Source organism: Zonotrichia albicollis, chromosome 3 (assembly GCF_047830755.1).
Source record: "Zonotrichia albicollis isolate bZonAlb1 chromosome 3, bZonAlb1.hap1, whole genome shotgun sequence".
Lineage (NCBI taxonomy): Eukaryota > Metazoa > Chordata > Aves > Passeriformes > Passerellidae > Zonotrichia > Zonotrichia albicollis.
In genome coordinates this window covers 67,162,044-67,188,726 of record NC_133821.1, presented here as the reverse complement: position 1 = coordinate 67,188,726, position 26,683 = coordinate 67,162,044, and the positions used below count along the sequence as shown (strand labels likewise).

At 36.6% G+C, this 26,683-nt stretch overlaps 1 protein-coding gene across 1 annotated transcript in view; it reads left to right on the top strand.

The window, feature by feature from the left end:
• Positions 1–26,683, top strand: part of ESR1 (estrogen receptor 1) — a 178,988-nt gene that overhangs the window by 133,040 nt on the left and 19,265 nt on the right. The window contains exon 7 of the mRNA XM_074537738.1: positions 21,063–21,201. Coding sequence (XP_074393839.1) covers positions 21,063–21,201 — 139 coding nt within the window. The remainder of the gene's footprint in view (positions 1–21,062; positions 21,202–26,683) is intronic.

The window sequence follows — 26,683 nt, the reverse complement described above, 5'->3', positions numbered from 1 at the left end:
AAGGATACTGTGAGAGAGTATTGCAAGCTTTACTGAAATCCAAAAAGACTACATTTTTCTTTAGGAAGGAAGAAATTTATATCAACAGAGCATGAAAAGCAATGAAGATACAGGTTACAAAATAGAATAAAGACTTTCAGGGGTATTTCTGGAGTTTACTTTGCTGTGTAGGCTTTAAATAATAGTTTTTGGTTAGCCAGTCTTTCTGATCATATAAATAGGTGGGCATGGGAGAAGAAGGAGCTAATTAGATGTATTGGATAAAAGTGAAGCTATTCTACAAAATGGAGTACTACAATGTAATTTGTGATAGATTGTGTAAAATTATGTAGGCAGAGATCTGTTATAAAGAAATGCTGAGGGAAATGCTGAGGAAAATCTTCAAAATGAGATGAGTATCCTTGCAGACATGCCCTGATTGGGAAGGTCAGAACTAGTCCCAATCTTTATTGCAACTAATTCAGCATCAGTTAAAACTTGCTTAAACTGGCTCTGCAAAGTTGGTTGTGTTAACCAGTTTCTGGGGAAAAGAGAACTTATGGCAGCTTCTATGCATAACCTCAGAAAACATCTTTAGTACCCAGATAGAACATGATTTTTCACTGGGGTCAGAACAAAGTTCCCCTATGACAATGCAATTCATAGTATGCCAAGTACATAAAAGCTTGTTTTAATTTTTTTTTCTAAACCTTGGCCCCTAATACAAGTGAGTTTGCCTGATTAAATAAACAAAAATCTTGTACAGTGTGCTATGATGTAAACAAAAAATTCAGGATTTATTCTTTAGGTGGCCTAATGGGGATTTAGGCTGCAGTCCTTCCAGGTGGCCTCTGTAAGATACTGAAGGTGCCTTTTGATTGTCTCAGCCAGTTGGAATAGCAGGCAGCTGCACGTGAGGTGGGTGCAAACAGATTCTGGTGGGCTAGACTTTGCATATAAATTGAGCGTTTTACCATTGAATTTAATTTAACTGGGACAAATCACTAAAAATCACATGTAGGCAAGGTATCAGTGTAGATGAATGTTCATTTCTGAATCACATATTCCTGAAAGATATGCCTTCTTATGTTCTTGAATTACATAACGTCTTGGTGATATGTTACCACATTCAGAATAGTCTTTAATAAAATGAGAAAAATCATTACTCTGCTTTTCTACAGAAATGCTGTTATGTCAAACGAATTAACTTATTGTATTTCATTATTCACTTACTGTGTATTTAGTTTAATGTCTTATGTGGATAACTATTTTCTAAATGAAGCTGGCATTTTCAATGTAATCAACCAAACATTTTTGGTGCAGAATCTCCTGAGATGGTGAGACACATTATGAGCTTATGCAGTGAGCTCCTGGTAAAGAGTGTAGCTTTAAGGAAAATTTTTGCACGGGTGAAATCTTTGGCAGTGTTGCTACAATCTTGTATAACTATTTACTACAAGTACAGTAGCTGTACAACTTAATAGCCCTAAAATGGTACACTGGGCATACAGGCTTTGAAGTTTTGAGATGATTCACAGTGCTGTACTTATTTTATGGCTTCATGAACCGAGGAGATAAACATTTTGGCACTGTTTTTTGTTTTTTTTTTTTTTCTTCTTTATTTCAAAGCCACAGAGGTTGCTGTTTTGTTAAGATATTGTTTTCCTGTTTGACCTTCTAAACTGCTCTGTTAAATCACGAACAGTGTGTAAAAAGGCCAATAGCCACAATTTTACACTGCACTTTAGTGGCACCAAACCTTAAAAAAAATTGAGTTAGCTTGCAGTGGAAGGAAAGATGTCTTGGATGAGAGTGGTATGTGTTTATAACCCTTTAGAGGTAGGAATGTTTATAGAGCTCCTAAGTGTAGTGATCCTCCTGCCAATAATTTACATTTATTTTAAAAAATTAATGGCTTGCAATTCCTGTAATAATTTTTAATAACCCTTTCAAAACATCTATTTTACAGTCTTTTCTCCTTTGCCTAACAGGCTTGCTGTGGAGATTTCTAAAATGTCATTAAAAACCCCACCTCTTAGCTTATCTCTTTAGTCTGTTGAAGTGATATTGTCTGCTCCCCCACTTCTTAGATGAAAAAACAGAGGAAGAAAATCTGTAAGCAAAAGAGAAATGAAAATAGGCATCTGGATCTTACTTTATGGCTGCTTTTGCTAATTTAGTTTCTGTGAAATGTCAATTTATTACTCTGAAATTGTAAGTATCAAACATTGTAGTGGAATAAAGTAAACACTATTTGAATTTGAACATCAGATTGAGATAAATTATTCAACAGAATGATTATAAAGAGCAGCAGAATTAAATCATTGAGTATAAAATTAAAGCTTTCCATCCCTGTGTTTTCTCAGTCTGGTAAGCATCTTCAGTTTTTCTTGTCTATATTTGTGACACCAAAAAAGCATTCCTTTCTGTCCTTCTCCTCCTCCACCTTCTGGGTGCTGCATAAGAAAACTCCTCACTTATGAGTTCCTGTTTTAGTTATCTCTAGAACTGTCTTGTAGTGCTTTTAAAAAAGATTGGGTCTATTTCCTCCTCTACAGAGCTTCTAATTAGAGACAAGGACAAGACAATGTGCCACAATGGCCTGCTGTTGAGAGATGGGGTGGAGATGCTGATTCTAGAGGACAGGGAGATGTTATATGCACCTATATGTTATATGCTTGTGTCAGATAGGAAAAAGCCAAAGCTGAGAAGGAGTAATTCAGCAGAAGTGCTTGTAAGGGAACATAAACAATACAAAACAAAACAAAAATACAGGCAGTGGTTTCACTAGCTGAAGGCTCTAACAAAATTATAGCAGAAGGGAAAAAGAATCAAGGTCTGAATTGCAACTTTAATGCTGGAAATTTAAGAAATTACCATCCTAATGCAATGGCCTTCAAACTCTAGGGAGTCCCTAGGGTTAGGGATATAGGAGGGTAGAGAAATGCATCAGGACAAGCTGACCAGCAACAAGGAGACTCCAACAGAGAAAAAAAGTAAAGAACACAGGCAAGAGAATCAGGGGAAAAAGATGCTGTGAATCAGTCAGATGAGCCAACAGGAAATTCAACAGCTCAGCAGCGGGGTTCTTATTGCTAGGGTTCCTGCTGAAGGCAGTAATTTGTTCAGGGGCTCTTCCAAGTGCATGGGTCTGGTTGTTGCTTGCTCCTGTTACCACAAGAAGAGCCTTGGGATGTGATTTACACACAATTCTTCCCCATTTCATCTTTCAAGCCATAGTGTTCCAGCTTTAAGTCCCACTCTTTCCCCAGGAGTTTCCTGGCCATAGGCATTAGAAGAATGTGTTCAAACTGCATCATTGTATTTGCATAAAATTTCAATCAAGGGAAACAGATTTAGAACAGGATAAGTAGTTTGGGAACCTCTTAGAATATTTCTTTAGAGAACCATTTAGAGTATTTCTTCAGAGAACCTTCAACTGAGCTCAGAAATGTATCCTTGACAGTGTTCTAAACTTTTCATACATAAACTTTCAAAATTTCATATTTTTTTGTTTATTCTTACCAGTTTTTCTGCAAACTCCTAAAGTTAATTCTGTAGCTTTCCAGATTTCATTTTGTTGTCCAGAAGGAGAGATTCTGAAGAGTATGTCAGCTATCAGCCATTAAACAAGTGCATAGCCAAAATTTTTTTTAAGATTGCTAGTCCACATTTTATAGAGTTATAGTTCCATCTGTACACAGTGGTTTTAAAATCAAAACCCACAGTGCTATTACAAAGCTGATCCTATTCAGGCCTTTTCAGAGTAAGAAATATTTGAATTTCAAAGATTTGTATTTTGGGGCTTCCTAACAAGCTGTCTCAAAAAAATATCTTCAGTAATCAAATTTTATCTAACTATGAGTAATCTTGTTTACCTGTTTGACATATATTGACATATGAAAAGTGACACCAAACAGGTAAGAAGGATAAAATTCTTTTGACAATAACTACTTATATGTTGGAGTTCATTGGACATTCAATGGTATACAGGTTCAATTGATAGTAAGTTTTTGAAGATTAAATTCTATTGGTCTTGGCAAATGGAAAGGCAAAAATGAACATTCACAGTATTAATCTTTATAATTTTTAGCCAACACATTAGAAAATTAAATACTTAAACTGTAATATTTTATTTCTAAAATATATGATCCTTTTATAAAAACATTTCCTGCTATTTTTCTTTAGCTGATAAATAATTTACACTCTTGGATGAACATATCTGTCTTAGAGTCTTCAGCTATGCTGAACCCTGGAGCTTTCCAAGAAACGCTCGTTAATTTCTACTCTAAGTAAACAGTAAGTAATGATCCCTCCTGATTTATTTATTTCTTAAAATAATTTACAAAAAGAATATGCGATTGTTGGAAAGCACTGATGCGATATGTATGTGCATGTGCACATATCCATTGTTTCTTGTTCACATAATTCACACAAATTGGCCCTTTTTACTTGATGTTTATTAACTTCCCCCTAATTTTTTTAGGTTTTCTCTAGTACTACATCTCTGAGCACAGTCAGCTGTAATTCCAGTTTAGTGGTTGTTTTAATATCATTTGTATTCGTTTTCTATTTCAGTGAGTCACCCACTAAAATCTCATGTTAGATACATAAGAATTTTTAAGTTACATAGGAATAATTAGGAAAGATTTATTGCAGATGATTTCTGGATGGGCTCTTACCCTGTCTGTATTGCTGCAGTGGTGCATTATATGACACATCTGTTACCAGCTCATTTGTTTTCTTTGATTATCTCTCCGGGAAATGAACAATGTGTGGAAAGAGTATGTTGTTTTGTCTGCATGCTAGTTAGGCACTGCTGTGAATTTAAACTAGTGTAAGCAAGATAAAGAATATCCCACAGTGGGATGGGAGATGAGAAATCTGCAATTGCCTTGCTCCTCCAGGAGTCTGTGCTCACCTAAGTGCCCATAAGGAACTATTGCCTTCTGTTCTATATGTAAAGTTCTGTTGCTTTAAGAAATATCTCTGTATGGAGCAGGGAGATAGAGGTGAAATATTTATCACTGTGCTTAGACTCTGGGTCTAGACCTAAAGCTTCTTAATCATCTTGAGGAGTCCTGGAAATAGAAGGGAGGAATCAAGATCTTGACCTTGATTCAGTGTCCAGTTCCCTTTGCCCACCAGAGAGGGACACAGCTCAGGCTGTCAGAGGTATCCAGTGATTCTCACAGGTATCTGGTATTCCTTGTGAGCAGAGTGATCTCAGAAAAAGAAAATTAATGACAGAATTTTCAGTTATTTTTTTTCTCTGCAGCTTGAGATTTTTGGTTTGGAACCAAATACAGTAGGAAGTCTGAAGACCCATAATCAAGGTTAATATATGGATGAGGGGAAAGGTGCCATTCAAAATCTTGCTTATAGGCTGAATATGTTGTGTTCCCTGTGAAATTATATTCTGGAGTGTTTAGGTTGATTTGGAAAACAAAAATTCAAGAAACCTAATTTTACTTTGACTCACAAAGATAGGGAAAGTGGTGGATTAGGCTGATGAAAGTGTCCCTTATCAATAGCCTAATGAAGCATCTTCTGCAATAGCTGCTGTTCTTCAGAAAACATGGCTGCAATTAGAGAAGTGGCTGTACAGGCTGCTGGCATGAAAGCCAGGTGTTTACTAAAACCTTGAAAAGTCTCTGACTGAGTGTGATCATTGTATTAAAAAAAACCCCTGACTGGGATAGAGCTAAAATTACAATATTGCCATATAATATCAACTATTATATTAATAATGCATGTCTGACCTATTTCAGAAATCTTCTCTGATTGCTACAAAGGTATTATTTCTTATGAGTATCACATATACTTGTAGGATGTACTGTGTGAGGTTGTAATTTCACAGGATTTGTTCCAGTTGCAGTGCTGGCTAAAGCAGTTCCTACCTTTCTGCTTCTCCCTGTCTTGGGCTGGCTTTGCAAGAACAGGGATTTATCTGGGTTAAAAATGAATCTTTTGGGTGTGTGTTTTGGGTTGCTAGTAACTTGATCCCCACTCCATTTCATGGCAAGGTAGTCGAGGTAATGGAAATGGGAGGCTGACAGTATATCAGGAATGAATAGGCCAGTATTAATGTGATGGTGCTAGAAATAAATATTCATGTGTCAGTACTGCCAGTAGTAATATACAACCGTGGAGCAAGCCTTCTTTTAATTTAATTTCTCTTTTTTTTTTTTTTTTTATGCAGAGAGGTCTTTTCCTGTCTCTTCTGTACAAAGGGAAAGAATCTTCTAGTTCCTGGCACCATTTACAGTCTTTATCCTGCTTGCTTAAGTAGGTGTTTAGTAGGAACATACTTTGCATGTTCCTGCTTAATCTGCGCCATAAACTGTAATTCTATGCCATAGCTGTGAGGTAAGAGGTAGCACCCCCAAACTTGTTCATAGAGGGTCTTTAGTTAGCTTCCATCCCTGGAAATAAGATGCTTTACTTCCCAGAAGGCAAAGATTGTCTGGTTGGTTGCCAATGCTAGTGCATATTTTTTAAAAGTTGTTCTTTTGTGTTTCTCTTCCAGGAAGGCAGTAAATTCTGGAAGTTCTTTGGGCCAAGTTTGCTGTGTACAGCTAGTAAATAGTGACCTGAAGTGACAGAAGCCTTTTGGAATCAGCAGTTGACAATTAGTCTTTTCCAGGGTGGGATTTTGCAATGTTAGTGGAAAAGGAAAGCTCTAGTGCACTTTATTTGGTGATGATGGGATTAAACACTGGTATTAATTGTTTAATACCTCACATATTTTAAAACCAGTATAAATGGAGTGGTTTTCAGCTGACACAGAAGAGCTGCTCGTGAAAATCCAGCACAATTATCAACTTGTGACTTCATTTTTTCCCCCACTTTTCTCCAGTTATGGAGGATCACTGGCTCCAATATGAATAGCAAATGCACATTTTTTTTCCCCCAGGTAAACATGTAGGCATACTGAACCTTTTGGGAAGAATGCTGCTTTACCACAGGGAAGCACTGATTGTGCCAATGCCTTCTCTGTCAGTTATGTAGAACTCTCTTACAATGTGCCACAGCGAATCCATTCCTAAACTGGTGTCTCAGGATTTTATCTGCTGCATGGGAAATCTGTGAAGTGTAAACCAGCACCTGCCCACCCCCCCTTACAGGCACAGATATGAATTAAATCTGCTATTTCTTTTATACTGCTCATTATGCTCCTGTTTTATGCCTTGCCAATATGCCTCTCTTCTCAAAAAAGCGGCTTGTATTTTTCAGAATTTTTTACTGCTTTAATTTTTAAAGGTTTTTTTTGTTCTGTTTTTTGTTTGTTTTGTTCTTGTCCTCTTGGTTTGGCTGGTTTTGGGGCTCTTTTCATTATTGATTTTTAATTTTTTTTTTTTTTTAAGAGGGGAGACACTTCTATTGAAGCATTTAAATGGAGACACATTTGGACATTTGAATGAGACAGTGCCAGGCAGCGCAAATACATTTCCTTTACTGCCGTGTTGCAGCAGACAGTGCAGTCAGAGTGCTCTTTTCTTTAGACTCCAGATGAGCTTTTTTGTACCTTATTTGTCAGTAATAGGGCTTCTGAGAGGTTTTGGCAAAAATCCATCACTGCAGGCTGATGAATTCAGATCTGCTTTTCTTCAGCTGACAGTGAATAACTGTTACCAGCTTTCCATGAGTTATTTTATTTACAAATAGTATGGAGTAACTTGTGAGCAATTTCATGTTGGTGGATGACTGAAATGATTTACTTATGTGAGGCCAGAAGTAGTTCAGTGTAACCCTGATGAGCTGTTTTCCCCCTTCTTAACAAGTTGCCAGCCTCTTGGACCATCAGAGTCCTGTGGCTTCGGAGTCTCTGAGCAGCTACCTAATGCTTTATGTTTCATCAGAGTAGGACTATATTTAAATGTGCTTGTAGGTGCTGTATTTTACACTCAGAATTAGCCTTTTTTATGTATGTGTAAGAAAATAAGATTTTTTCCTCTTCTTTTTGAATTTCCAAGTTCATCCCTCTTCCTCAGTTCATATTTTGATTGTCTCTCTCTGCAAAAATGCAGCCTGAAAATGCTTAAAAAATTAGGTTGATTCCAGAGTTAACACAAACAGTTAGGAGGTGACTCACTTCTCTGAGTATCTCTGAAATTCCTGTTTTATTTGTTCAGATTAAATTACATTACTTTCTGTCATCTTCATATTTTGCTGCCTCATTACTTTCTTGGCTTGTCAGATCATTAATAAACATATTTAGGATAATTATAGTTAAAATGCTGTGTCATCACCTTGACAAGTTTCCACCACATTGTTGTTTCATATTTTCTGTCTCTTGTTCAGCTGTTTAGAAGATTGCGTTTTACCATCACAGTACAACACTGATTCTGTGTGAGCTCTTTGTGGTTTACTGCATGACTTCATCTCATCCTGGTAACTCTCCTGGTGGCAGCCAGGTAGCCATGGGAGAATATAAACATATATGAGCTGTACAAGTGAGTAACAGGAACCCAAAACCTCCTGGATATCCTCAAAGCAGAGGATATTGGCTTCTTTGGGGCTCCTACACCAAGCATGGTTCCTCTGCCTCTCAAGAAAGGAGACTTCAGCCTGAAAGTCTCCTTTATGTGATCCAAACTGTGCTTTGAGGATGAGCATGGTGATGCTGTTTGTAAAATATTCTCCTAGGCTATGTCTGAACCAGGTGAAATGGCTCTATCTCCTGATCCAAGCCAAAGTTTTATTCTCATCCATAAGGAGTCTGTCACATTTGCATTTCATATGCATGTGAAAGAGAAAATAAAAAACAGAATAAATCAAAACATCTCTGAAATAAGAAAGATGAAAACTACCACTTTTTTTGCAAGTTAGAAAAAATATCAAATTATAATTCCAGGGATTTGAATTTCAAGTTGCGTATTTTTCTTCTAATCTTTAACTTCTGATATTGTAATTATTAGAAGGTATTACAATGATATTTTTTAATGTGGTGGGATTCCATGCAATTTTCCAGTCCTGTCAAGGCTAAAACATGGAGTTTATAGATCCGGTCATTTTGGATGAGCTTGTACACTGTTCCAAAGCCAGATGTCTCCTTCAGAGTTGTGTAAATAATTAGTTTCTTTGTTTCTGACAGATAAAGCCAGTAAAAATAAACTTTCTCGCTGCATACAAAATGAAATGTTTGAAAATTTCTGCTAGATAATAACCTTTTTAGGTGAAATTAATTTCTTTTTAATGTGAAAGTAGACTTCAATAAAATTTCAAATATTTCCGGCACCTGTTTAAAATAAGAAGACAATTTTAAGGAAAGGGGACCTATATTTCCAGAAGTTTAGATACCTTTTTCAGTGTTGAGTGCGACTAGGTGCCTGGTAGAGTGCTAAAAAGTAAGATGAGGTGCTGACAAGGAGGCCGTGTTTCCAGATAGAAACCAGCCCCTTTTTTATTTGTTTGTTTTCATTCTGTGAAATGCGACGTGTTACCCAGAGCATTTTAAACTTGCCAGCTGTCACTTTCCAATGTAGAAAGCTCTGCCAGAGTGCTTCCAGCCAGCTCTAGCTCAGCATGTATCTCAGTAGGCCATTTGGGTGTTTTGAGTCAAGGTCGCCGTTCTCCAAGTGCAGCACCTGCGTTTTGTGTGCACACCTGAGCCTGAGCCTCAGCTTCCTGAGGGTGCCTTGGGTTTGTTACACATTGAAGGAGAGTGTGAGAAAAGGGGCTTAGCATGTGTTTTGTGGAAACATGCTGCTTGATAACTTACTAGGTCTCCGTGGACAAGAAGATTAATACAAATTGCCAGCTGCATTCCAGTATCTTGCTTTCCCTGTAAAGTATTCCTGTGCTCTGTCTTATGATGACTCTCCCACACAGCTGCTGAAACAGTCTTCTTTTTGCAGTGGTTGAAGGAAATTGCTGCAATTAATTTTGCTGTCTTTCTTCTCTTTGATGTATCCTTACAATTTCTTGGACAATTTTTTCGAGATTGGGTTCGGTTCAAAACCAGTCGTGTAGGGATGAAACAAACAGGAGGAAAAAGAAACATTGGAGGTTTCATTTATATGTGCTTATGTTTCTGTTTTGATGTAGATACCAGGCAATGTAAATGGATGATAAAGTACACATAAAAATATATATAGCTTCTGTTACTCACATATAAGTGCAATAGACAGAAATAATACTTCAAAAGTGAACAGTCTGAAGGAAAAAATGGATGCAGGTGCATTAGTCAAGCTAGTTTTATATCCTAGTGACTGACTATAAAGAGTGACCAGACCATGAACCCTGAAGTTATGCCTCATTTCTTGGGTACAGCACACTATGTTCTGAGCAATTTCTATTTCTAGTCTTGAAGCAGTTTTAATCTTCTAGTTCAGTACAAACTTGACAGTTTCCCGCTCTTTTCCTTGGGTTGCAAAATAATCCTCTTTTCTTCTAATTCCATATGCTGCTGCAATGAATGCTAGTGGATTTAGTGTTGAGGACAGTAGTGGGAGACATTGTGGAGAAATAAGCTTAATGCCTTGTTCACCAGATTTTATGAATGAAAGGGAGAGCTTAGCCCTCCCAGTTTCATCATATGAAAGTTATTGCAGTCAAAAGAGTGTTAAATTAGAATGTGACAGTTCTAAAGCCCCCAGACATGGATGGAGATATAAAGCAAAACAATGAACCTTTAATTCTTAAAGAATTAAGCACAATTATTGAAAATAAAAGTATAAAACCAGTATTTTAAGGCCAGTCAGAAAGACCAGGGTTAATCCTTAATTTCAATTTAAATAATTAATGTTAGTTTAGAAGAATGGCTGAAGCTGGCCATTGGTTGTGTTATTTTGCAAATCTAATTTTATATCTTTTTAAAATGTTCTTGATTGTGTTATGATGACCTTTAAGTCTTTCATATAGCTCTTATAATTAAAGGAACAAAAAGGATAAAAAACAGAACAATGGAGATATTTTTACACCCTAACATTTGTGGGAAAAATGAGGTGCAGAGCAGTAGAAATGAGCAGCTTGTGGTACAGTAGCTCTCCAGGGGCTCCCTTTTACCTAGTTTTGTTCACTTGCCATCCCTGTCCTGTCCCCCATGACCATTGGACCGTGTGGCATACCTGCATTGCCTTTATCCACCCTGAGGTTTTCCAGAGCCTCTTCCTCCAACAAGGTGTGTCTCCTGGTGCCACAGTGAAGGCCAGGCGCCAGTGGCTCCATGTGAGCCACCCCTGGCTTGCTGCTCTCACTGACACCTTCAGGGCACTGCCCATCCAAAGTGCCTTTCCCAAGCAGTAAGAGGATGTAGTAAAAGCATGTAGGTGCACTCTGCAAAAGAGGAAAACAATGGGAAGTCTTTGATCTTTAGTTTTTAAATTATCTCCTAGTAATTGTGTATTGAATCAACCATTTGAAACCTTACAGGGTCAGGGTGGGGTCGTTTAAAAGTCTCGGAAAGATTCTACCTCAGTCTGCCTCCTTTCCCCTCTTCCAGATTATGTGTTTACTTGTGGTTGCCTTAAGAGATTGCTCAAAGAGTGATTGCTTAATGAGACCTTTTGCCTGGAATGATTTTTTTTTTGACTGCCACAAAACCATCACTTCCATTTGGTTTAGGTTGTGATTGGAGCACAGCCTGGTACTTTAGTAAGGAGGTCAAACAAATGCTGAAAACCCCATACTGTCTTGGATGCAACCAAACAGACAAAAAAAAAAAAATCCAAGTCATGCTGGATATGACCTCAAGTCTTAGGGCAAATTTACACAAAGTGTAAACTCTCCGAGGTGGTTGGTGCTCCCTGACTGCCCATCGGTTGCTTCCACGCTCCTCTTCCTTGGCAGGCTATTTCATCAATGGTGTGAACAATTAAACCAGCAGAAGGGACCAGCAGTGGCAGCCCTAGTTGGGTGGGGAAAGACAGGAGGGGGGAGAATGAAGTAGAGAGGACAGCTTGTATTTATGAGTCTGTCTTTTGAGTTCATAAAAGTCAGTTAAGAATGCATAACCAGACCCAGAAATTGTTTTAGCTGCATCTGCTTTTGATGAAAAACATTTTGTGTAGCTGTGACCTCTTACAAAAATGACAAATCCCTCAAAACCCCTTCAAACTTGTCACAACTGGCCTGAGTACTGGTATAAGTTTAATATAATGTAATTAACTGTGTCAGAGAAAATAAATAAAAGATGTATTAGCTCATACCATCTATTTTAGTCAGTAGCTAATAAATTTTGTGTAGTGTCTTTCTTCACCTGTCCAGAGAAAAATTCAGAGGACAATCTTCAAAGAAAAGCCTTCACATGCAGCTGCAGATGGGATGTTCCTGCACTCAAAATCACAGGGAATAGCTGCTGTTCCATTCTCAATAAGTAGACAGTGTTCTGTGGATTTTATTTGCGAGCCTGAACTTCCTGAGAAATGGCACAGCTCTCAGTGCTAAAAGAACCATAAAGTAACATCTTACTGTTGTCAAAGTGTACCCTGAGTCTCAGCCATCTGGATTACAGTTCAGGAAGGAATTATCAGTAACATGCTTTAAATAACAGTTGTATAGTGCTGCAAGAATTTTTCCATGTAATAACAAACATCACATTTTATTGATTAGTTGAAGAGCTTGTTTTCTATACAGAAAATACATGTATGTCTCCCTTCTTGCTTTACAATACAAGTAGCATAAGCTTTCACTTGCAAACTGGCAGGAAGCCTTCACTTACAATAATCTTATACAGTAGTTGTTATAATTATTATTGGCAAGATTTATTCTTATTTTAATAACTTCTAAAACTGCTTGTTAAGAGGGTGAGGAAAACTTTAGCTTAAGATTTGTTTTGTACAGGTTGTTACTTTGCCTAATTTAGTGAGACCATTAATTAAAGTTAATACTTGTGTGCTTCCCTGCATCCAGCTTTTCTGCTCACATTTGAAACAATTTTCCCCTCAAATCTAACTTCTTAAAGGTTTTTTTCTTTTTTCTCTATGAGAAAATTCAGTTGCTTCTGTATTTTTTTTTCCTTTACTGATTTGCAAGAAATGGAACTTTCACTTAGGCTCAAGTAGTCTTTAACTCAAATATTTTTGTGGCTGAAAGGATGACAGAATGTGCTGAGACACCTCTGTCCTAATCCTGCCTCCTCCTGCATGAGGTACTTAACCTCCCTGTGTTCAATCTATAAAATACGTTTAATAATACTTAATGGTTTTACTGCCCTTTGAAAATGTAAAGTGCTATGTGAGTGCCAATTACTTTTATTATGTTCCCTGATGGAAGGCCTCAACATATTTGTGTTAAATGGTTACTGCTAATGCACTTTCTGGAATAATCTTTGGTTAACAAAGTGCAACCACTGCAGAAAACCCCCTGTGTTTAAGTCAAGGCTGACACAGTGACAGGTGAGAGAAAGTCAGGACTTGGCAGCATTCAGCTTCACTGGGGAGGTTTGTGTTCTGGCTCTGGGATGGGCTCAGCCACAGCACTGCCCAGCTCGTCTTCTCTCCAAGGAGGAAATCTTGAGCTTGAGACACATAGCCTGACCATCCACCATCACAGGATAGATCTTCAGGCAGTCAGATAAATCCTACAGAATAATTTGCTTGTGCTGCTCTTCAGAGAGAACTTGTGGTGCCTAAAACCATCAGGAACACTTCCCAGCTAAGGTTTGGCTCTGATGCTGAATGTTCCTGCAGACTCCCAGGCAGAACATGGTCCATCTCCCTAGGAGCATTGCCAGCCATGCTGGTTTTGTGCTGGAGAATTCTCATGTTTCTCTCAGGCAAGGCACCAGTATTTCATAAAAAAGTGGCAAGGATTTGTCAGGAGAAGAGAATATATGTCTGACCAGTGGCAATTTTCTGTCACTACCTCTGAAGCGTTTCCATGGCCCTAAATTCTAATTGTACTTGGAGCAAAGTATTGCTTTGAGTATGTGACATTTTACTTGCCTAACTTATTTACAAGCTTAGTCTGGCATAGGAAACTTGAAATAGGACAGTATTTAATATATCTGATGTAGACAGAGTCCTCTTGGTCTTAGTTTAGACTGGTGTGTACCTGAGGAAAGATAGGTTCCTGTACTGAACAAGGAATTGGTTATTTGGACCAGGAATGGCATCAGGAACTTTTTAAACTCCTCATTCTGAAAATATATGGACTGGACAGGTCTGAAAAAGTATGTACTTTTTGCACAAGCAGAAAACGCTGAGCGAAGTAATGATAACTTGACTTATTCCTGGAAAGGAGCTGAAACTGTTCTCATTTATCTGAGAAACGCATTTCAGAATCATCACATTGCAACTTTTAAGTGGAGGCAGAACAGACCAGCTCTTAGAAATGGGAATGGAACAAAAAGTGACAAGTGTGACATCCCTGCAGCATCCTGCTCCAGGGACAGTGTCAGGTAGGCAGTTTGGCTGGATGGTCTGCCTGCCAAACTGTTAGGCAACTTTCCTAAGGCCAGGCCAGGGAGGGTGAAAACCTCCACTAGAGGTGAAGAGCAAAACCTTGCTTGGTCTTGACTTTCAGTATGAATACAGACTGGTAAAACAGGGCCTCATGTTCCTTTGACTTTTAGGGGTTTTGCCCAAAACCCCAAACACTCCTAATCGCTATTAAATTTACACCTGTAAATTGTAATTTTTGTTTTTCAGAAAGAAGTTTAAAATCATTAGAGCTGAAAATGTAAAAATGTGAAGTACAATTTTTAAAAGGAATTAACAGTAATTAAGAGCAGATGCTGTTCTCTTTGATCTCAAGAAATTTAATTTAGAAAAAAGGTTGTTTATACTCAGACGAGATTGTGTGTAAGTTTGGATTGGTGTGCTGCTATACTATAATTATACAGGCAGAAAAAAATAGAGAATTGTGAAAGAGCAGACAAAGTAGTTAGAGGTTCTTACAACTGTGCCACTTGCTTTGTGTTTGCCTTTCAGATTTCCTCCCAGGAGCTCAGTAAATTGTAGCTAATTTTTTTCTGACCACACTTACAGAAACAAAAGCAATATCCTTTAAAAAAAATGAAATAACAAAACTACTCTTCTAGCAAAATATTTGGATTGAAAATGTTGAGGTTTAGAGATCTTTGAACTTCGGTCTTCAAAATAAGTCTTGATTTAAAACACTGGTGTTGGGTAAACAATTAAACAATATGTTCGTGTCATACTGTAAGTGCCCTTAGGAGGAAGAACTTAATAAAAGTGTCTTATAATTTTGTTCTGAAGATCTGTGGAAAGAATTAGGAATAAGAAGCATTATAGACATAGCTGTGTGGATACTGAGGCTCAAAGAAAACAGTGTTTGTGGTTCTCTGATTCACTTGGCCTCAGAATTTGTTTTGCTCTGCTGTTGTTGTGTACAGACAAGGCTATAGTCAAGGTGTGGGTTTTAGCCACCTCTTAACTAAGAGGTTTCAGGGCTTAGCCTTAAAGGTTGAAGAGGCTGAGTGATCCGTGCAATTTCAGAACAGAATGTCATCTTATGTGCTAAATAAATGCATAGATGCAGTCTCACCACTCTCTTTAAAGTGGAGAGGTTGGGTACCAAGCTCGTGGCATTAAAAAAGGCACGGATTTCACCACTCGATCAAACACTGGTGACTGAGGTATTGGTCCTTCAGTGTGCTTTAGGTTAGGAGGAACAGATATTTTCCCTCTCTATGGCTGTTTTTTGAGAACAGAACTTGCCTAGGAACTATTTTGCTGTTTGCCTTTCATCTACTTAGATATTTTTCTCAATACAAGCCTCTCTTTATTTTGTTGCTTTATTGGAGGGTTGCTAGCAATTAGGTTGCAGCACCCACCACTACTTTCTGCTGTCTTTGCCAACCTAATTAGTGTTCTGTTCCAAATGTGGTTTATTACATAGTCACATGACTGAGGCACTGTACTGAATTGTAAACAACAACCTTTTCCAGTGGTTGTTGCCACTTTTCAAAACACTGCATTAAGATAGAAAAAAAACCCAGTTGCCTGTCGGGACACATTTAAGACACAAAATTTAGGTCTTCTGATTTCCCACAATTTTTTTGTAGAGTTCAATATCCTGGTTTTTGCCATAGGAAGTATTATAAAAATTTCTGTTGCTGTTAAGTTAAAGACATAGTAGACAAGCTGGCAGGACATTTAAGACTTTAATGTTTAACATATTCATAAGTTTGCTGGAAAAAAAAGGGTCTGAATAACAGTGATAAAATTATGGATGTTATTGAGTTGAATAACATGAGGAAGATAACGGCAGACTGAAACAGTCTGCAGTCCTGGTCTCACTGTCTCTAAAAGAATGTAGCTGAACTGGAAAATGCTCCAAGAAGGACAACATTGTTTCAAAGGTGAACAGAATAACTTTCATCTAAGGAGTGACTGCATGTAATTATAATGTTTGGAAAAGAGAAGTGAGATGATGACCTAGGGAATGATGGAATCTTCCAATACAATAATTACATTTTTCAAGAGATAGTCAGAGAGAAATGTTTGTTTATTTCAGAACAACAGGAGATTGTGGTTTACCTAGTGTTAACTGAGAGTATGAAAGTTCTTACTGGCGACTACTGCTTCAAAATATATCAGACCAATCTGAAGTGCATTAAATGCCAAATTGGTTCAGAAAGCACCTGGAGAAACTTGGAGGGAAAAATATTATGGGATATCAATCACAAAAAGATCATTTCCAGCTCTGCAAGTCTGAGCTGTATACCTCTAGAACATGAGGAAACTTCCTGTAGAAGCCTATTTTTCCTGCTGTATTTTTTACCATAAACATCTGGTATCAATTTCTGTTGTAAATGGGATAATTTGATAGATGGAGGTTTGCTATTGCTTTTAAAACTATTTATTGCTTTTACTTTACTTTCCTTCAAAGCATCTGGAGACAGACTCGTTCTTTATGACATGATAATGTTTATTTTCTTGCAAAAATTCTTTGACATTAATCTTTTAGGTGCACATCGTGGTAATTAGGAGATATAGTATAAACATATAGGTTGGATTAGAGTTGGGTCACATGTAAAAAGAAGGGTTTCTTTATAATTTTTTTCCCATTTACTTAACTGATTTTGAGCATTCTGAACACCCTGTAGTTGTGTCTTATTAGTAGAAATTGCAAAATTATGATAATGATCCTCAAATGTTAGTAAGTGCCAGTGGAGGACTTCCTGTTGAATGATTGAATCTACAATGTCACTGGCTATTGGGTCTCAGAGAATGGTAATTGCTATGGAAATTGTTCCTCATTAAATGGGTAGCTACTTATTTGGTCAAAAGTCACTAAGGCAAATGATGAATTTATTATTTTCAGAAAGATTGGTAAAATTTTACACACACACACACATACACACACACACAGATACATATACATGAGTTGGTAGTGGTTATTTCAGAGAACTGGAGAGTGCACAATGTATGTTCCCTTAGCAAATGAAAATCGTCTGAGCTTTATGTTGTTCCTTACTGCAATCAAACAACTTAGAGCATAAACTACTTTTCTCAAGAGTGTATGTTTTACCAAATACTATTTCCAGTAGTCCTTGTGTTCAAACTCCCAGGTTACAAAGATATTTGCTTATTTGTTTTGTAAATTAAATAGTTACTGTATTCCTTTTTTTTTAAGATGATGGGATCATACAATTTTGAATTGCCAAATCTAATGTCATGCTTGCCAAAGCATGTCTAAAAAATAGACATTTGTGTAATACTGTCACTCATGCAGCACATATTGCCACTTTATACTAGAAAGGGAAATCACTTAATTTGAACGTTACAGTTTTGCATTCTACAGAGAAGTTTATTTGCCCCTTACTCCTAGCTGAATTCACTAAAGATCATTCTAGCTTTTCAGAAATTCAGATTTCCATATTCCTACAAGAATTTTTGCTACATTTATAACGTTTGTTGTTGGCAATCATTTGGAAATGCTGTTAATTTATCTGTATTTGAAAAAAGAGGAACAGCCTAGGCATGGCTTTTGTCCTCTAAGCATCTTTCTCCTGCCAAACATATGATACATGTCAATATGTAGGATGGACTAATGGCAATCTAGGTTATTGATACTGATTGGTATAAGATCATGGAATTAGTCATTCTGGTATATGGAGTGCGAGGAAGGTTACATCCAAACTGCATCCAAATTAGTCAATTTATCAACAATGAAGTGAATGTCTGTCTTCTTCCTTAAAGCACAGTGATAAATAATTAGAAGTAAAAAATACTGTCTGAATAATTTTCAAAACTTTCCAGCATTAAAAGAGTACTGAAATTTAAGAATTATGTGCACATCTACACATAATTTCAGCAACACTAAAGTGCAACATGCTCTACATGATTGACTGACTAATGATTTATTCATAATTTAATTTAAACTTCTGTTACATTATTCTGAATTAACGTTCTTAAACAAGAGTATGTCTTAAAAGAATTATTAGATCTTGATTAATGTTTCAAATGAAAGCAAATTCAAGGAAATTTAATGTGATGCTTAGGCAATAACTACTTTTGTTGCTAACAATGCCCCCTAATTTGCAGTCTGACTTGAAGCCAGTCTAGCTGCCAGCATGGGTTTCTCTCTGTTATGCCATTACCTTCTGTAATGCTATTCTCTTTTTCTTTGGATCTTTATCCATTGGGGTCCTTCAACCCCTCAAGACTATTTGGCTTCACAAAGAGGAACTAAATTCCTCAGACTCTTCACCAGAGGGCATATTTTTCATTGCTTTATTCATTTTGATCTTTCTCTACCTTTCTGTCTAACTTCTCATCCCACTTGCAGGATGGTTACCAGATTCAGGTAACACCGAGATAATTCAACTTTCTTTTGCTCTCAGACTTTTAATAAAGTTCATTAGATGTTTCCCAAATGCCAACAGGATGTCTGAACTATTACTTCTGTTTTTTCCATGTCATTGTTAAAAATTGTCTGTGGTAAAGAAGTAAATTGTATGTCCTTCCTTTAGAAATACCTCAGTTCAGTTCATACCCTTTTGCCATACTGAAATATAAAATTTAAAATATTTTCATTCAGTGAATGTGTTTGATGGTTTTACAGTATTAGCTATCTTACAGAACTTTGTTTCATCAAATCTGTTATTTTATAGAATTTTATTTTATATGGTTTGGGTTGGAAGGGACCTTAGAGATGACCCAGTTCCATCCAACCCCCTTGCCAAGGGCAGGGACACCTTCCATTAGACCAGATTGTTCAAAATCCTCTCCATCCTGGCATTGAATGCTTCCAGGGATGGGGATGCACAGCTTCTCTGGGCAGGACATTCAGTTTTACCATTCAGTTTTAACTAAACTGACTAGCTAGTTTTATGAACAACAAGATAATAAATTTAAAATGTCACCTAAAAGCCATCAAGGCAATTATTATGTATTGTCATTTTAAGGCAATACTTAATAGGAAACCTGGTGTTTATTATTTGTTCTCCATATACAGACATTTTCTTTCTGCCAGTTTTGTGCTTGAGTGCTGTAACCAATGCTTTGTAGTTAAGAATGTTGCTCTTTTAAGTTTCAGCTCTATTGTTCAGACTACTTGGTGACTCAGACAAGTGCCATTTCATCAGTCTTTGAAGTCTGGAAATTATTTTTTGTACTTGGTAATAAAGGAAAAATACAGGAAAAAGCAATTATTTATTTCCTCTATTGTTAGCCCACCCATAAAAACAGCAGGTATTGCAACTGCCTAATTCACTTCTAATGATCTATAGGTGTGTTTTATTTCAAACGTGTCAGAGCTGTTTCCTTCTATTGGATGATTTCTTACCAATAGAGTAATTGGCTCTCTCAGATATTTTCATTAATTACATGAAAAACTGTTTTACCAGATGTAACAGTATTTTCTACATTTTTGTGAAATGCATTTTGTTTATTCTCTACCTCTCTTATTTGAAAAACACATTTCTTGGCACATAATTTGATTTTTAAAATATGTGCCTTTTTTCTTCCTTTTTCTCAAGATAATATTCAAGTGTATGTCAGGTATATTCCTCAAAACGGACTCAGTATATACCTTCAGAGAGGACACACACAGAAGGAAAATCCCTGCTATTTTAGGGCTGGTAAGGCAGTTTACCATGTATTCTGTATTCTGAAGATCAGTATAAATCATTACAATTCCCCCAAAACATTATGGCAAGGTTCAGTAATGTGTTTCACGTGTAACACTGAGTAAAAGATAAATAAGACCTATTTTAAGGGAACTTCTGCACATTTTATTTTAGGAGGTTCATTCTAATTTGAAGGAATAGCTTACGCAAGATCTAATCAATCGTATTGTGCAACACGTATTATTCTCCACTTCTGTTATATTTCTGGATTGAAAAAAACATTCATGAAGAATGAGAATTCAAAAGAGACAATAATTCAATCTCTTGCATGAAATGAACACAGGGAGGACCACTGTGATTACAGTTACATGTCTACCTTCACCATAATTCTTTCTTTTTAGTTTCTTGTAGTATGGTTATAAGCCATTTCTTGTTTGCATTCATTGTTTCTAAACAATGTTTAAATACAAAGTACTTACTTCCTCCATGTTCTGTAGTCCACTAGGAATATAAACAGGTGTTTCATCAGTGAATTCTGATTTCACAAATATCAGAATTTGCTCCATAGTTTGTTTGATATGCTCTTTGGTCCCTCTTCCACACACGCATCACACTTTCAGCAGAGTGAATGCTCATGAGTCTGTAAAACAGCATTCCACCAAGAGAATTTGTCTGGGGTTAGCTGATTAGAGATGTCACTTCATTTTATAGCAGGCATTTTTCCAGTTTGCCTCATGCCCCAGGCAGCGTGGTGCTGGAGCAGACAGATGCCCCTTTTTCTGCAGCATGCACCTGGATTCCCATCCCCCTCACAAAGGTATGGGGATGGGGATGCTGTCCAGGCTCTTGCCCTGATTTCTGGGAAGAGTACAGCCAGGACAAAAACAGTAGGCTAGAAAGTTCTGTCTGTTCTGACTGCAACTGGGAGCCCCAACACTGGACAACACTCAGCCCAAAATATGAAGAGAACAAACATCAGTTTTATTGCTCTTTTTGGTTATCCAAAAGCTCTAAAGCACTTTTTAACCTAATTCTCTGAATAATGTTATTTCACTTACAAAATTGGAGTGTTTTTACTGTCTCCTGTTTATTCTTTCAGGATTTGTGGATTTAACACTCCATGATCAGGTCCATCTACTGGAATGTGCCTGGTTAGAGATACTGATGATCGGCTTAGTCTGGCGCTCCATGGAACACCCAGGAAAGCTTTTGTTTGCACCTAACCTGTTACTGGACAGGTCAGTCTGCATGTCGCTGTGAATTATTTAAGTTAACTTATTTCTGCTGCAATCAGATTCATTTTTAGCATGATATCATCTCACCAATACTACAATTTGACTGTACATCATATGTCAAGCAGGCTTATGGTAGGTGACACTGGAAAACAAATGCTCAGGAATTTGGTACTGGTCATTTATTAGACAAGTAACACACCTGAGATTCATCTGCTGCTTGAAGTGCTTCCTTTCAAAGCCAGCAGTAAATTTCTCTTATAATCTCTGCTGTTTGTTGCAGAAGTAATTTAAATTAAAAACTGAATACTATTCATTTTGTTCAGATAGTAATTTTTGTTTATTTAAAATCCTCCTAGTTTTTCTTAAAATGAATTTTTCCAAGCAGCCAGACAAAATTTTGGAAGAAAATACTCATAGAATCTCAAGTGTAGTTTTATTTATTTATAGAGAATATATGAAGTTTGGGGTTTTTTTTCCTCACGAAAACTGGAGACAAATATGTCAAACACATACTTGCTCCCTTCACTAAGCTTTTTTGTTACTTGCTAATATGCTAAGTATTTCTGAGAGAAAAAATATTCATCTGTGCTGTATGGCAATATCCTGGATTTTAGCTGGCAGACTTCATTTCAAAAGCAAGAAGACTGATGATTTAAAATATATTTTCTACTCTCTTGATATAAATTCAAGCTCTCTTTTCCTAGTCGTGTGAAAAGTTTCATGAAAAATTTCAATTAAATTTTCAGACAAAATTTCTTGGGATAGTCTAATCTTAGCTATTGGTGCCCCTTTTAGTTGAAGACTACTGCCCACACAGCAGAGCTGGCAGGGGAGAGCTGCTGTGCACAGAGGTCACTTCAGGGCAGACTTTGGCATCTTGGTCTAAACTGGAAGTGGCAGAAGAGCCAAACTGAGATGGAGTATTCAGAGAGGCAGCTAAGAGCTGGGCAAGCTCCTGACCTCATCAGGGAGCTGCCAGGGCAGAGGGGTGGCAACAGAATGTCAAGGGCAGTGCCCTCAGCTACTGCAGTCACCAGGGGTGTAAATTAATCAAAATTCTCATTAGCAGAAAAATTTCTTATGATCAGCTTGCTCTGTTGACTGTGGGGTACTGAGTTTCCATTGTTGCATTCATTCAGTGTTATTAATCCTTTGATTCCCTGCCCTCTATTTGCACACATCCCCCCCAGGACTTACTTTTAGCATTTTAGTAAAATACAAATGATAATACATAACAGGATAAAACACAATATTTCCCCAGTACCAGAGAAATCCTTATTGCCTTAGGAAAAACCCTGTTCCACTTGTGTAAGCACAATGATCTATGAGCTATGGAACTAGAAGAGTATAAAATACATTCTTGATTTAGGTACAGAAAATATCTGCGTGTCTAAATGTAAGTGTAGTCTGAACAAAAAGCTGCAAAAGTTTTGAAATAATTTTGAAATTTTGGTCTTCAACTTAAAATCCACATGCTCTCAGTAAAATGGAGTTTGAGCAGTTGATTCACACAGTTTTAAATCAACTGTTGGATTAAAGAAAACCATTGCATGCAACTAGAAACACATATTACTTCAGGGCTCTTTGTTTTCTAAATTTCAATTGAGACTGTAAAAATGTAGATATATTACATATTCTAATTTTCAAATAATAAGAAACATGTGTCTAAGTCATGGTATACTTACCTCGCTCCACTTGGTAGGGATATTTGCAGTAAGTAAAAGAATAAATTACTTGACTCTGGGAAGCAGTGATATCCTAATCAGTTAAATAACTCTTAATTTACTTCTTAATTAGTACTAAAAATATTTTGATGTGGTAATTTGATTTGGGCAAATTGGCTTTTGAGAATGTTATAGAGCAAAAATCTGTTGTTTGTCAGGTTTCAGAGGGCAGGACAGACACTGAATCAAAGCCTGTTTCTCTCAATGAAGTCCTTCCACTGCATCAAATATTCATAGAACTAGAAAATGGTTTGGGTTGGAAGGGACCTTAAAGATCACTAGTGCCAGCCCCCCTTCCATGGGCAGGGACACCTTTCACTAGACCACATTTCTCAGAGTCCCATCCAACACTTCTATATTTAGTGAAAACTCTCTGTTGTTAATACAGAGTTTTACAACACTTTGTGTATGCCTCTAGATTTCTGTGATCATTCTGTTGCAGACATCCTTTCTGATCTGAGAACTCATTTCATTTTAGCATTCAGGCTTATCCTGATTCTAACAGATTCTTTTTGTCAAGGATCTTTGATATAGGTAGTCATTTGTATACATCTGTCCCTAAAGCTTAGGTCACACCAAATTTTATTATACAACTTTTCTTGCCCTTTGGCTAGATAAATACAGTCTTGTCTTGTTAACATCTATCTGAAATGTCATAAAAATAACCTTTCAGCTTGCTGGTTTTTGAAAAAAAATGTGATAATTCTTCTCCCAGCTCACTCCTCCTACTTGGGTCATATTAGACATATGCTTGTCTTGTCTCTGAAGATCTTTTGGAAACTGTCTTTTCTAATTCTATGCAAGTCAGCCAGTTACATTTTTAAATAAATACTTCTTCAGCTTTCCTTTGTGACAATTCACACTTGGAAGACTTCTTGAAAAAAATCTGTAAATCAGACCTTAATTAATAATTCTGTGTTGCTGTTAAAAATTTTTCTTTGCCTGTAAGAAAAGAATCGCACAACAATTAAGTTGACAGTATATGTAGACTGCTGTCTTCTGTATGGATGAATATAATCGCATTATCTCTTTTTCTTCCCAGTCTGCATTGTAATTAGTGCATTTTGTGAGATAAAGCATCCTTTCTTATTCTGTTAATGCATTACCCAAATATTTGAGTCTTGGTTCAAAATTTTAGCAGTCTGCCAGTTCTGTAGGACTAGCAGACTTTTACAGTGTACAACTGCTGCTATTAAAATGCTCACATGACAATAATTATAGATTAGAAAAACAGGCTCAATCAGGAAATACAATAACAAACTCACAGTATTTACTGTACTTTAATGTACAGTACTTATTGAAATCAAATAAGTTCAAGATTTTATATTCTGTTTTTGAGAATTACTGTATTGTATAAGGCAAATTCAGAAGTAAAGGACTAGATTTCTAGTAGGGTAAACCAGATGTTTCCTGTCTGGAGGGTTCCCAAGAAACTAGGCCCTAAAAATGTAATTAGAACAGGGTTGGAATTTGTCAGGCCTGACAGTAGACTGTTTATAATTTTGAAGAAAATGTAATGTTTCTTCAGAAATAAGAAAGTCGTATTTTACTTTAGTTTGAAAGGATTTGTTGCATTCAGATATCATGCTGATCCCATGTTACTCAGAGCCTTGAGACATAATTATAAAGAAAATCATGCTAGAAGTAACTCACTTGAAACATTCTCAGTTTCAGCAAAATGGGAAATGCAGTGCTGCATTTTAAAAAGGAAGCCTGGTGATCTCAGCAAAGAAGCTGATGGGATGCCATCTAAAGAAGAGAAGTGGCTGAAATTGTGAAATTGAATGAAAATGACAAAGAGTCACTGTGCATTTTCTAAGAGGAAGCCACGAATACCTTGAAGTCCTTTAAAAAATTAACATGCAAGGAGATGATGGACATCTTGTTGAATTTCCAAAAAGTATTAAACAAGTTCCAAATTTTATGTAGACAAATGTGATAGAATGTATGTAGGAGAATAATAATTCTGATCTTCCTAAACAGCATTCTGAGTTGATCTTTCCATCTCATTGTTACCAGTGATTAGTTCTATAGAACCAGCAGTTCTTTGATTGTCAGTAGTCAGAGACTGCAGCTTTCCTTCCCCTAGAGAATGTTTACAACAGGAATAATACAGAATAATAATATTATTCTGCGTTATTCCTGTTGTAAACATGAAATAATACAGATCATCACCATTCCTCTGTTTAATTCTGTGCTTCATCTGTGCTTAGAAAACCATGCCTTTCTGATTTTCTTTGTCTTGACTGTAATATTGAAAGAATTGGAGAGGTACCTAGAGGTGTTGTACAGACAATTAATAGAGATACAAGCCTTGCTACAAAGACTAACTAAATGGACTGACTTCTCTGCCTGTGATACTCATTAGAAGAATTGGAACAAAATAAGGATGATAGGATTTCTATAACAAAATAAAGATGATTGGATTTCTATAAAGTCATGAGCACATTGAGAAGATGTGTGGTAGTCCTACAGTTATTATCTCTTCCAGCCCAGCACTAGAGGTAGTCATTTGAAACCAGCAGATCCAAATGCCTGTGTGCTTAGCCCACAGCTAAATATACCTTTGGTATGAGACAGTATGGCTGTCTTCATGTTATTTTCTACTGCTATTTTCTTATCGTGGTTGTAAAAAATCTCTTGTAGTGAAAAAATCTGTCTTGGGACTTATAAAATTTCAGTTCAATACAGTCAGTATTTTGGTGTTTCTATCAGGTTTTTTGCTTCTTTTTATGGAGAAAGCTAATCTGTTTTTCAGGGCTCATTTTAATCTGGAAACTTACTTCTACTTTCAGTGCTTGATGGAGATTTTTATTCTCTCTAAATAGAAGAATTTATTTTTTACTGACTTTTGTATTGAGCAATGGCAGGAGACTGTGGATCTCTTAGAACTGCAACTAACACAAATAGCAAAAATCCTTACAACATTCACTGTGTGGCAGGGTGATCAATTTACTGCTTTCATGGTTCTTTTTCTGAACTTTTCTCACTATATCTGAAAAGAATCTTTCACATTCTTTATGTTAATATTTTGGTAGAGATAAAATTAGATACAATAGAAGAGCATCAAGATGAAATCTGAGTATGTTTTTCTAGTCCCTCAACCTGTAAAATGTTCCAAATATCTGAGGACACCCCCCTTGTCTGTCACTTTAGTAAATGCATGGCATTTCATGTGAAATTATGGGTGCATTAGTAACCCTTGGTTTATTAGAAAAATTGAAGCAAAGTGATCCCAAGTGCTTGATTCAGAATGCTTCCTTAGTGACTTTCTGCTTGTATTTATTTCAAAAGGGAAAAGCCCATAGGCAACAAGTATATCCTAATTAGCCCTTCAAAATGGATTTGAAAAGCGATTGTACATTTACTTTTCCTCACATCTTTAATAGCAATAGTTTCCATCCAGAAAACCCAACTCAAAAAATCATCTTGTCATTAGGCTACTTGCTCGATAGAGCTGAATGGATTAACTTGTAGACAGTTAAGGAATCTCTTGAAATAATTAAATGTATCTTTCCTTTTTCGCTGTATGGTTGAATTTTGAGATGTATTATTATACTGCAGACCTTGTAGAATGAAAAAAAATGATACTATTACAAGAGACAAAATTATAAAACTTAAAAGAATGAAAAATTACTGTCTCTTTATTGTGAATCAGTTTTTGCTGTCTTTTTGGGCAAAATTCAAAGACTACCCAATTCTGTAACTCAAACAACTTAAATGTAAAATAAGGACAGTCTTCCAGAGTCTGGAGAAGTGCT